Source organism: Haliotis rufescens, unplaced genomic scaffold (assembly GCF_023055435.1).
Source record: "Haliotis rufescens isolate VD_foot unplaced genomic scaffold, xgHalRufe1.0.p SCAF_17, whole genome shotgun sequence".
Classification (NCBI taxonomy): domain Eukaryota; kingdom Metazoa; phylum Mollusca; class Gastropoda; order Lepetellida; family Haliotidae; genus Haliotis; species Haliotis rufescens.
This window is the reverse complement of record NW_025963857.1, coordinates 28,148,675-28,162,562: the sequence shown is the minus strand read 5'-3', so window position 1 is coordinate 28,162,562 and position 13,888 is coordinate 28,148,675. Positions and strand designations below refer to the sequence as shown.

General features: G+C 37.7%; 1 protein-coding gene across 1 annotated transcript; it reads right to left on the bottom strand.

Annotated features, from left to right (window-relative positions):
• Positions 1–142: 142 nt before the first annotated feature.
• On the bottom strand, positions 143–11,751 carry LOC125381068 (sodium- and chloride-dependent betaine transporter-like). Its single transcript, XM_048397257.1, has 5 exons — positions 11,557–11,751; positions 1,483–1,614; positions 770–1,064; positions 547–679; positions 143–316 (listed from the first exon to the last, which is right to left on the bottom strand). The coding sequence occupies exons 1-5, from the start codon at positions 11,738–11,740 to the stop codon at positions 143–145; spliced, it is 918 nt and encodes a 305-aa protein (XP_048253214.1). The 5' UTR covers positions 11,741–11,751.
• Between the last annotated feature and the right edge of the window lie 2,137 nt (positions 11,752–13,888).

Sequence of the window (13,888 nt, the reverse complement as noted above, 5' to 3'; positions counted from 1 at the left end):
TGTTGTGGGGAGAGTTGTGGCTTGCTATGACAATCAGAGTTCCCCAAGCTGGTCCCGAAGAGAAGAAAACCTGAAGAATTGCTTCTAACCACACCTATGAATTAAAGCAAATCGTTGGAGCAATTAGGTGTGTTTTCGTACGTTATTTTCTGTAAGACCAATATTCATTGAATTTGCTGACCTGGGTAGTTTGAAGACGCATGAAATCTGGAGTTAGGTAAAACAAAATCCCATCCACAGCACCCGGCATCATGCACGATCTGACCAGCAGCACAGTCAACAAGACATATGGCATCATCGCAGTTACGTACACCACCTATGATAGAAACAGATCGAAATCATTATCGAATGATCTAACACAGGTCTGCTTTTAAATGTCAAGTAAACATGATACCACATAGCATGACCATAGAAATACACTTTAATTTTCGCTCGTTATTAATACGGTAACACAACAGCAAATGATGAAATGAGAATCTCTTAGAAACGCTCATAAAAAGAAACATGCAATGTAGAAAGATAACACCCATCATCAAACAACAATACCTTTCCAAGAGACTTGACACCTTTCATCACACACAGGAACATGCTCAGACAGGTAAGAAACCAGCAAATGACGAGATGCGGCTGCAGCGATCCCATGTCTTCTATGCCCGAGGAAATAACAAGGACTTTGTATCTTAAAAATATGACATGATGAATACATAATAAGTAACAACCTTGGACAGATAACATTATGTTAAACATAGAACTAATAAAGAACACTTACTGCCAAAACTCCTCCGTTGAAGTGTGACCAAATGCATCTGTAAATGTTTCAGATTGGTTTGAATCCATCCTTTCCGTGGTGTTGAGACTTAGCATAGCAATCTCTGCCGAACTATTAGTGGTACGTCTCGACTCTCCAGCAGCCACACAATGCGGTGTGTTCCATGAATTGCCACAAGTTGCCCAAGGCAGGTCGATGGAGAAGGAGCTGTACAGGTAGTAGAGGGCCCATGCAAATACCATGCTGTAGTACGGGATGGCCACACAGCTGACTATAAGTATACCATAGCCGATACCTTGCAAACGAAATGAATCACGTATCTTACCACCTCTTTGAATTTCCTTCTATGCACACAAAACATCAAATAAATCAGCATGGAGGTTGACCGAAATCTGTTGTTCCTTCTTTCCTGATGTTTGTATGGGGCATTCGCAGCCGGATGGACCCAAAGCTTAATACAAGTATTGGACGTAGTTCATATCCATTTGCATTCTTATTTCAAAGTTTAATAACATGTATGTTTCCGTGAAGGGCTTAATCGATTGGTATCAGTTTTCGATAGTTAAGCTTCATTTGGGAGAATTTATCAACTTATTCTGATATCAACATTATGCAGGATTATTCTCGACTGACAGCTGAGGAGAACTGTGTGACTTCATAACTACACTTGGATCTTGTCAATAATATAAGTCGGTGTAACCGTTATTATTTACCTTTCATTGGAGGACACATCGCCCACACCCCTATGGGTCCTTTGCGGGAAAACTGACCAAGAGCAACCTCCAGGAAGAACAGAGGTACAGCCACAACAATCGTGAAGATCATGTGAGGAATCAGAAACGCACCTGCAGTTGTAAAAGGGGTGAGTAGAGTGCTGTTTGTGTTGTGTTTGAATTTGCTTTGAGTTGCATTTCAGTTATAACAGGCGCGACAACTCGAGCTTGGTATTGTTATGTGGGTGTGCGGAAGCCCCAAGCGAAGGAGGAATTGAAACACTTTAGAAAGCCACAAACAGGTATCTGGAGCAGAATCCATTGAGCTTACCCCTGGATTCTACAGAACGATTATCGGGATCAGTACTCAATCAACCATAAAACCAATAGGAACATTCACATGTCTTGTGTGAGGGCACGTGTATAATTGTGTCATATAATCAAGTTTAAGAATTAGTCCTGAATGTTTATTATTCGTATTTAATATATTATTGTATCCTTCATTTGGAGAGAAATATTAATAAATTTCATGTCATATGTTTTACTGTAATATGAAACACCAATGGTTTTATAACATAACTATTCTCGTAGAGATGTGACTCATAATGGTATACCAAATACTTTCAATTTTGAATGTTACTTATTAATGTTGATGCATGTCATCGATCCCAATTGCGTGCATCGATGCTCATGTTACAAATCACTGGATTGTCTATTTACAGACCGCCGTCATATAGCTTGAATATTGCTGAGTGCGGCGTAAAACAACAAACTAAACCAAACCAAATACAAATATTGAAATAATGTCATTGGCGTAATCGTCTTAATTTAGCCATATGCCAAATGAAGTGGGTTGATGGCAATGTATCATACATAATAAAATAATATACTCTCAATGTGGTTTAAGATAACGACGACGAATATTATTTTTTGTTTGTATGTCCGATATTGGCTAAAACAAGACGTAGATTTCGTAACTCCTGTAAAACTGTCCTGTTCTGTTAGTGCATCGCACTTATAATTAATGTTTTTGTCGTACAAAAGAAATGCATTTATTTAACTTGAACGCACTTGAGTGAGTGAGTGAGTTAAAATTTAACGTCACATCGCCAATATTTCAGCCATATCGTGACGAGACCATTAATAATGATTAAATTTAGACGAATAAAAACCTGTCATCGACGGACAGTAAGAAAACTAGACTATCACAGTTTAGAAGTAAAACAATTAAAAGAATAACCTATCATTCAACAATACATTATTAAAACGGGCTATAGATCGCCACTTCTGCTACCTACATGGTATCCCAGCTGAACGCCCTGGAAAATATGCTCACTTTATTTTGTATTCAAGTCTATAACCAAGTAGCATAGCTGGGCAAAAAGTTGTCCTATTTCAATTATCTTAACAGACAATTATAGTTCAAGATACGGTGATATAATATTGTCCATATTGAGATCCATTTGAAGATGCTGAACATTTTATACACGAATATACATTATTTCAAATTCAGAACTAATGCTTACTTTAATCATGATTTTTCAATCGATATAAATGGAAAATCAAGCATTTTTTTATGTTAGTGCGCTTGTTATATTTATAAAAAAATACTAAGAAATGTGCGATTAAATAAGACAATGATGAATATATTTACACTGGATAAATATTTATATATTGGATCGAAATCTATGGCTTTTGACATGAAAATGATGGTAAATGATATTACAATAATATGATAAAATAATGCAATATAAAAGTATAAGAATTTTTTACATATCATGTTCTTTCATTATTAACTTCGAATTTCCCTCTCGCTACTACCATGGAGCTATAAACACTAAGAACTAATATTTTAAAAACACTGGTTCATTTCACCAGAGCCTGTCTATCTGTCCCGGATGGGCCTTGTCAGAACACGGTCTATTTGTAACTAATGAAAAATAAGACAATATAATTATTGGGAAGAACAGGAAAACTATTTATACAATATTGACACATGTGGACTATTCATGTTTTAATGGATGACAACATTAATTGTGTTCTTAAGTAGTTTATTAATTAATTGTACCGTAGGCAACAAAATAACGAGAATGAAATCAAACTTAAGCTAACTACTTCTCTACAATGTGAGTGAGTGAGTGAGTGAGTGAGTGAGAGTGAGTTGGGTTTAACGCCGTTTTTAACATTATTCCAGTGTGTCAGCTTAATGTGAGAGGAAAGCCCGAAATGATGCAGGTCTCAGACGTTTACCACTTCGGTGAAACCAACGAGCACGGGTATGGTGCTGACAAACCTAGAAACATAATCGGGGCGAACCGGAATTCGAACCCACAATCACAGGTTTCTGGCGTGCCCAAGGGAAGCAACTCTGCACAGTGAATTGTGGCGCCTTCGACGACCTGGCCACCCGTGCCCCTCTACAATGTGAGATTGTAGTTGTGTATGCATGTGCAAGAATGACGGACACACAAGCCGAGCAAAGCGCCCGTTCTTGCAAAATCAGTCAAACATAAAATATAATTATTTTTCGATGGACGATATTTTCGTCGTTCAAGCAAAGGGTACATAATAAATGTATTATACTTGCCGTGCTTCTGTCTGAAAGAACAACATTTCATTTTTCTATAAGAAGGCATGTATGTGTTTGCATTCTTAACACAATTTTACAGTGTGGTTTAAGTAGTGAATTATACTATTTTAATAAGTGATATTTACTAAACTTCAGCATCCGCGTGCACTCTACCAGGAAAGATAGCAAATTCGCTGTTTACTAACCTTCTGGCCGCTGTCAGAAGAATTCACGAGGTTTTTGCTCAGTGTTTGGTATTCATTGTTACCACATGTGATCTATATATCTATTGTGAAATGATTACCTGAAACGTCGCCATATAGTGAAGTGATCATCCTACTTCATAGGACAAACATGTAAACAGTAACTTGACAGCCAAATGCGATAAATTCGCGAGTCATTTTTTTCTGAACATACTGAGGTCAGTAAGTCCACAACAAGGCAATTCCTTCGATCACTTATCTCACAATGCCTTGAAGGTTATACATATTATAATTTCCTGATTTCCATGTGTTGATGTTAGTCTATATGCGGTAGAGTGGCCATTGTTGCCATCTGACCACAAATCCCTGCATTTATCAGGAAAATAATTAATTTAGTATTTTTGCCTTGTCTTTTAACATTTCATCTGACTTAACGGTGATTTGGGTATGGAATGGCTATCTTTCAATACTAATAACGCAAATGAAGAATATGGGCTCAGTAAACTTACAGAAGTGAACGAAATTGATTTATTGAACGATATTGACTTTGATGTCTTGTTTTCGGAAATGACAGGAATCTAGCACCAATGAAAACAATGTCGTACCCTGCTCAGATGTTGCCGCTGACACAGATAAAAGCGACTTGCTCCTGATCTATCCCTAAAACCCGATTCACTATCGCATCGGGAAAAAATCTAAGATTTTGAGAAACCATAAACATAAAAAGGTAAGGAAAGAAACTAAAATTTAAAAACAAAAAAAACAAACTTTCTTTTAAAACAAACTTGTTTTACCGATTACCGATATGGGTGTTTTCCTTAACTGCTCCATAAACTTCATTTTAACAGCAATAAGTATAAATTTCATCCTCATGCTCCCGTTCGACTCGAAATGCACCTCTTTATAAACTTATGTGACGTCATATATAAATCCGTGCTTGAAGGTTGACCTCGCCCGTTGCATCGAGGTCATGTTTATATTTTTGTTCATTTTCCTGTAACCTATTTCATATTGTATTTGATTTCTCCCAAATATTTGTTCAGCGAATGAAATTATGTTGCCATATTTCTAGATTATGTGTATATATTCAAAGATTTTTTTTCTTACACACCTGCGGGTGAGAAACCCATTTGAGATAACTGACGGAGATGACGGACTATTTTTCTGATTGTAAGTCATTGATAAGTTCCTCGTGCTTCAGTCGAATATTCACCTACGCCTTGTTGAACCACAGGACCGTGTAATAATAATAATAATAATAATAACAATTTGCGAGTTTGTTTTTATTATCAGTTACATTATCTGCTGTTATGTCAACGTTAGCATTTGTTAGAGTGTAATGCACTCCCTGGATGCCACAGCGACACATATGTCCCTCCTCTTAAACCCTCACTTCGAAGTCGAAAAAAATTCAAAATACATCACGCAAACTAATACACTTCGCAGTTTTGAATTCACTCTTCTGTTTATCATTTGCTGTCATTTTAGGCAATGCAAAATTACTGAAAGTGACTTCTGAAAATTAGGAAAATCGTAAATCTAGCCAAATCACAATTCACGGCGTTATTTACTGTGTGTTTAGAAATCTAAATATTGGATATTTACTCGAATAATTAAAGTAGAAAAATATCACGGGTATCACGGGTATCAAATCAAATCACTAATGATAATTCTGAAACGTGGCTGATATGCCTAGAATCGTTTAGAATGTTTTGGAAAATACGCATTCAGGAACGCCGAAGTGTACGTTCGGCCATATTGGATTGTGTTTACAAAATGACGGTTATGAGACGCCTATTCGATCAGGTATATTTCAAACTCAGATGCTATACATGCATCCCTGAATTCCTCATATATTTTAGAAACAAATGACAAATTTGTCACCAATGCAAATTATCTAGATGAAATCATGCGAAATAAATTAGGTGTGGAAACGAACACTGTGCTCGTAAAACTGTACTTGCTGAAATGTAAACAAAGCAAAATATTCAGATTTTACACTGTGTTGCATGTTTAGAGGTACTTTCGTCTAATTGTTGCATACATTGGCTCGATCACGCGTTTGAGAATTTTCATGGAAAGAGTATCGTTGCACTAGAAATGGAATTCCAAATATAAACATAACAATGATGTGGTAAATTCAATAGAAACCGTACAAGTGTGATGCCATGACTGACGCTAAATCACGCACAACGACGACGGTAGTTATCTGCATTTCTGACAAATTCACTTTGTTACATTGGAAAAATGGTAAACAAATAACAGTACGCAGATTGTCAGAATGTTTCCGATTCCTTACGTGACCCATTTATGTATGTACGATCCCTCAATCAACGATTATCCTCCTCTGGAAATCCCGCGTATACTGTTGTCAGTGTACACGCCATTTTGCAAAAGTCGGTCACCGGTAGTGATGTCATACGGAAGTAAACATTGTTGTACATATTTGGTTATTTCTTTGAGGTGTAAACTTTTAACTCGGCATCCGGCGTGTTCTTTGTTTTTATCTAGTTTGCATTTTCATCATCGCCTTGATAATCCACAGACATGGCGGAAACCTTTTTTGTGTAGGGTCATATTATTTATGAGTAGTAAGCAGTACATTGAACGACGTCACTTATGACAAAGGTGTTATGTATTAATGCGCCACTGCGATCATGAGAATATACAAAATGCATCGATCCGATGCTAAAAAGGTGCGATTTTAGGGTGTGTATGAAACAGATTACTGTACTCGTGCCTGTCAGATTCAATTGATCTTACAACTCGTTGTTACGAAGCGTATCTAACTCGCTTTCGCTCGTTAGATACGTTTTGAAACAACTCGATGTAAGATCAATGGTATCTGATAGACACTCGTGTAGTAATCTCTCTCTATATATATTATATAATAATTGAATAAGTGGAGTAAGAGTCTCGTCAGGCCATAACAGAATAACGGCCAGACCGATTATTTACAGACGCCGCCATATAGCTTGAATACTAAGTATTCATGAGTAAGGCGTTACATAACAAAGAAAACAAACAAACAATTATAATGCAAACATATAAGTCAGGGGATAAAATCAATATGTACGTGTACACTGCATTGCTATAAATTATTGCTATGTTACAGGTTTTTTAAATATGATTTGTATAATCGTCATATGCCACATGTCTCTGGCCCAAAATTCCAAGCACGTTTTATGTACGTATGTGTGCCCTACTTCTCTGCAGAGACCAGTATATGACTGAAACACACAGCCAACACACTATTATAAATTCTATACCATGATATGAAAGAATGTTTTATTCTGATCGGGTAAAACAGAGGTTTTTAAAAAGGCTAAAACGCTCGGTTCCAAATTAAAATAAGAAGTATCTCCTCGTCAGTGGGACTACATCAAATTTCAAAACACAGTTGGTCTATCTCCTAAATACACTGAGAAACACAATTGAAAACTTACTTATAAGCATGGGGACGTATGAGGCGACCAACGGGATCGGGTGGTCAGGCTCGCTGCTTTGGTTGATGCATGTCATCGTATCCCAATTGCGCGATGCTTATTCTACCATGAATTTGAAATTTACTCGATTCTGATTGGTCAATCAGAGGCTATTAAATCACAATTAACCCCCTCTGATTGAAACAGCTGGTTTGACGGCCGCATCACCGCGGAAGCTAATATTCCTAGAATAGTACTATTTTCAGTAATTATCTCGGTAGGCATATTTAAATAATTATATCTACAATAACAGGTTACAAAATGCACAGATGCGGTTACTACAATATTCAAAGGATGAGTGGCAATACATTTCGTGCAAAAAGCACGATTCAAATCAACAAAGGGAATGTATTTACGTTTTGAAGACAACAGAGAACTTGGCATTTTGGCCCTTTTCTATGTACGAATGTGACGTCATATCTTTTGGGTCAAAATGATCGATATGACGTCATAATGGTGACGCGCAATGTAGTGCGAAAGCCTTGCACAGCTGGCTTTGTTTTCTTTAGGGATAACCACCTCATGTTAGCTTACCAAGTTGCCGTGCTTGTATGCCTTCAATGCCTGTCATATGTTCGAGTGAAGTATAACGGTGTATACAAACTGCCTGAGTATATACATATTTTGTTCGTCGATTCCGTAATTCAGACCGATAACCCACTCAAAACACTTACTCAACCCATGCCGCTTCACTCAGTATATTTGCTAGCACCAAAGAGTTCGCGTTTTATTTAGTCATGGTAGAATGGAGATAAACATACTGTGTTTTCAATGTAGGGCTACGTTACCTGTAGATTTAACCGCGCTAAATTTAACATTTGAAACCTCACGCTGCGCGTTCGGTTCCAAATTCAATTTAGCGGGGTTAAATCTACAGGTAACCTAGCTCTACATGAAAAACACAGTATGTTTATCTCCTAATTGATGCCGCATTCATTCGGCTTGTATTTCTCTAGATATTTCAAACGTATGGGTGCCACTTTTACCTTATATGTGCCAAACCTGCGTCAAACGTGGGAAATTGTAACAATATCCTATACATTTCTGTATATTTAAGGGAAATGTGTCATTTCGAACGTCTAAAATAAAGTTTGAAATAATAAAATGTCCAAATTATTCCAAATGCTATACACACACTGATAAATTTCATTAATCTAGTGAAAGCCCATTTCTGGTGTTCCCCGTGATGATATTGCTGGAATATTACTAAAACCAGCGTAAAGCCATACTCACGCACTCATTAATCTGGTTTAGTGTCGTCACGCCCTGGCAAATATGACAAAACACTCCTGCATAATGGACGGGTATAAACATTGATGTAAATGTGTGCATTTCTTCTTCATTTCCAAACTAGCTAGGCATATTTGTAAATATTACCAAATGATTTGGATACATGGAAATGTATGAATTTCTATTACGTCTTAACCCATTTGGCAGATACCTTAAAATCACAAATGTCACGGTTGAGTTCTCCCTCTATCCATTCCTTGCTTCTCAGGTTCAACACCAATTTTTGCAGACAATTATATAAGATGTTTTTGTAAATCAATTTGCACAAATGTTACGATATTAAAAGGTTCCTAGCATGAAATGCAAACCACCTTCCATAACGCAATTCAGGTAAGTTCAAGAAAATTTACAAATTTTGTGTTCGCTTTGGTCTTAACCTTGGTATGATTGAAAACATCGGGATATTTTTATATAGTATTGTGTAGTTTTCTATCAGGAATAAATGTGCAAAATATTTCTTCAATTGGCCCTTGTTTAATGAGGCACCGACTGTTTGAAATCACCTACCCTCTTTACAGCGCCTTATGCTAAAATTAATCCAGCAGGCAGGGGTAAGCAGTGTGAAAATAAGGAATATGGAATAAGGAATAAATTTTAGATCTTAAATCAGAGTATAACGGACAGCCTGAGCTGGAGGCGCGCGTGGATATGTTGACAGTTTTAACGTTGTTAGTGTTAAAACAGAATGTTTGCGTGTATTAATAAGATTTCTGAATTCAGTTACAACAGTAACCGTACATGTATTTGTTACATTAAGTCATTTCATTCAAATTTGTTTGGTATGATTATGTCTTATAATTATTTAAGGATGGAAGGCACAGTTACCAAATGAAATATGCTGAAATATCAATTCATTATGACCATATTTCATAATCTATTTTTTAAAGTAACCCTCCTTACATTAAAGATAACTATTTAAAGAATATAGTACTTAAAGACATTGCAACAAACCGAATAATCAGGGGGGAGACTTTATTCTGAGGGAGGCGCGAAATATGTCCGCCCGGGGGAGATTTTATTTCAGAACAGATTCTCCGGGGGAGAATCTGTACCGGTATAAAATCTCCGGGGGGAGAGTTTATACCGGGACACCGGCCGTTTCATATCGCACAATAAATAAATTGTCCCCCAAAATCATTACAATAAAAAATAAATAGAAAAATATCTGGTCACAATAAAAAATCCTAGCCCCCCGGAATACCAAATGGTTAGTTCCTGGTCCCTCGTCCCAATATTACCTGCTTGCATCATTCCACACTGTCCCTAGCGTTTATATGCTTTAACGATTCTGAGCTTCCATTTTTTTGCAATAAAAGTAATTCTTTTCGCGAAATGGCAATGGCAATAGTTGAATAAGTGTCAAAGGACGTGTTCAAGACGGACCTCGAACAATTTTAACACAATTGAACATTTTGTGTGAATTAACCAAACAGCTTGAAACAAATAGTTATGGTTAGCAAGAATTATGCAAATTAAATACACTGATATCCGTGTCAATATCCGTACAACTAGGTATACGACAGAGAAACGTAAATATCACCGTGTATTCCAGCTAAATGGAACTAGCTATCATTTCAGTCTAATCATAAAACATTTGGTAGAATTCGCGCTTATGGCCCCCTTTCCCTACGACCACGAATATCCCGAATCACCCCGAATCGGAAACTTTCGAAATTCGTGATGATTCGGCCAATAATGCAAACTTTTGTGGAGAATCGGTAGGAGGTACGAAGCAGTTACGACAAACGAACGACGGAGTTACGAAAACTCGTGGCTGATCGGGTTGAAAAATATGAAGAATGCCAGGAATGGATTAAGAATCATGCACGAATTACAAGATTCATGTACGGATCATGCACGAATTGTAAGAATCACCTACGACTAAGTTACGAATATGCCGAATGCATGTACGAATGCAGGACGATCGCAACGAATAAGATACGACTAATACGACATATTTACGAATAGTTTGTGAAAATCGGTATTTTTCCTTTCACTTCGGCTTGTTATTGGGTCCCGAAAGGCTGGCCAACCCATCATGTCCACAATGGAGACTCAACGGAGAGCTCGTGTTGCTCTGGCCCTGGTCCTTGGGGAATCGTGTTGTTCTTACTTCATTCTTACATGATTCGTAGTTGACTCGGGACATTCGTGGCTGTTTCGGGCTGTTTTCGGGTTGAGGACAAGAGATTTTTGGAGCCACGAATCGCTAAGAATAGCCTAGATTGCAAAAGAATCTATTACGAAGCTGTTACGGACCTTAAGAATCCATTACGATTGGATTACGATACAGCCACGAAATTGTAATTCGGGGACCCTTCCACGAAAGCTTTTGACAAACAAAAACTTTCACTCCGATTCGACGAACTCCCGCCAACTGTACGAATGTTTGGGAATCTAATAATATTCATTTAAGAATTTGATTGAGATTCATCTACGAACATGAAAAATTTCCTATTCGGGGTGATTCGGGATATTCGTGGTCGTATTGAAATGGGGGCATTAGATATAATGTGCAAGACCGTACCTCCTCCGTTTCTTTGACAGACGTAGGGAAATCGCCACAAGTTACCCAGACCGACAGAATATCCAAGCAGGGCAACGACGCCCTGAAGTTTGTTGGACCATTGTGTTTTCTCCGTTTGTTCTTCATCACATCTTACATAGAGCTCCTCCTGAAGAGCAACGTTTTCGGTCTGCTCCTGACTCATCCTCAGCAGGGCGTGCAGATATCCTGATAATGAAAGTGAAAAAAACTCAAATATTGTATAAGGGAATGTTTCTTGTTATATACGTACGGGGACGTGGGGTGAACCTGGTGATATTTATTCAAGCGCATTGGGTCATGTGGCCACCAGAAAATGTGGAGGCAAAATCCCTATGCACGAAATGATACTTCAGAACTGTAAATGTGATATGCTGCAGTTACTGATCATTTCATGCCCGGACATTTCATGTGGAACCAGTGGTAGCAACCGACGGAATTAAATACATGTATATTAAATACGCGCATCAAATACTATGTTACCCGCCAACATGATTTGTATGTTAGTTTGTTCTTTAACGCCGCAATATTCCAGCTATATGACAGCCGTCTTAGATAACAGAATCTGGACCAGACTATTTAGAGGTTGACATCATGATCTACGCAACTTGGATAACATGACATGCATCGAACCAATCCAGCGAGTCCACACCACCCGATCCCGTTAGTCGCCTCTTACGACAGGAATGAATGGGTTGCTGAAGTCCCAACACTTATCCGTGATGCAAAGGCAGGAAATAAGATTCACCAAGTTACACATACCGTCAGTGATGAAACCAAGTGATGTCAAACTGACAATATGGTCTACCGAAACAGAAGCGACAGTCGTATCGGGTTAAGCTACGTCTACATTGAGTTAAAAGAAACGCAAGAGAATGAAGTAATAAAGTTAACAATTAAACTTACTAGTCAGTTACAGCTGGCTCCCCTCGACGTTCTGACAATTTGGAAAAGTGCTTGATGGTTCGTGTACCTAAATATATGCTTGGTTGCTTGAAATGAAGGATATATGTGAATTATCAGTAGTATCTGTAATTTCTATGAATTATGTATCATGTCTACTTTGGATGCTCTTGGAATATTCGCATGCATATGGCGGCAGCTGCAGTCATAATAACTGACGAGCCCAGCAGCAGTATTATATTAATATTTTTGACATATACGATGAATGCATATTGTAACTAAGACCATTTGTGAAGGGATGGTGTAATTTTTGCGGGGGAAACGTGCTGGTAGCAGAAGTGTATAAGTCCCCACGGTCCCTAGTATGGTGGCCTAACTCTGGTTGCTGGCGAGTTATAGCCCGTTTGTATATTGTGTTTTTGAAATGTTCGTTTATTTTTTTACATGCATTCAACCTTGTTTTAGATACAATCTGTGATCATCTAGATATTTAAGGTCAAAACATATTTGTTGTCAATCTTAACTTTATCTCGTCACGATATAATTAAAAAATTGCCGATGTGACGTCGAATCTTAACCCACTCACGCAGTCATTAATTAGAAATAATAATCAAACGTTTACGTAAAATAATATGTTGGGATAATAATGACAGTATTATCATAATTAAAATTATATTACTTATCCCCAACCGAAGTAGTCCTCTACACTAATAATGGAGAAGTCTATGATCATATCAACTTCTTATTCATATAAACATTATTATCAACATATCATTATCAATATTGCGCGAGCAATTCACTGGCAGGAAACAGTGAGCACATCAGGTACATCACAATAATTTCTTCTTGGGACACAATACACAATCACAAAAGGGGCATTTGTCACTATTGCCAGTAGAGAGAAGATTCACCTTTAGTCACAAAGGCAAGCATCGTTCAATTTAATGCATGTATATGTTACTCTTTCATGCTTTATATCCTGCGAGATGAGGATAAAGTTCCCTGCTTTTGATTTCATAGAAGTTAGATGGACGGTTGAAGTTAAGTTTTTGAAGATTACAAATGATAGCTTTCAAGCGTTCAAACTCTGGGACGGTCCTCTACGTCACCGGTCTGAGCATGTTTCTCGACTAAACGGCTTACGACAGTGTAATGATACCCCAAATTCCGACCAATGGCACAACAAGACATTCCTGCGTTATGCATGCCGATTATTTGCCATCTTGTGGCGTTTGATAATCGCCTTGGCGCCATGATCACACAATGTCATGGAATAACTGTTTAAAGCCGAGCTTAAGAAAGCAATTTTAACGTTTGGATATACTGCTTTTAGAGATACTTGAGGGTAGCATGCTGCACGGGGATACAGTGCATGGCAAGCATCACTGATAATATCATCTCGAGAAAACAT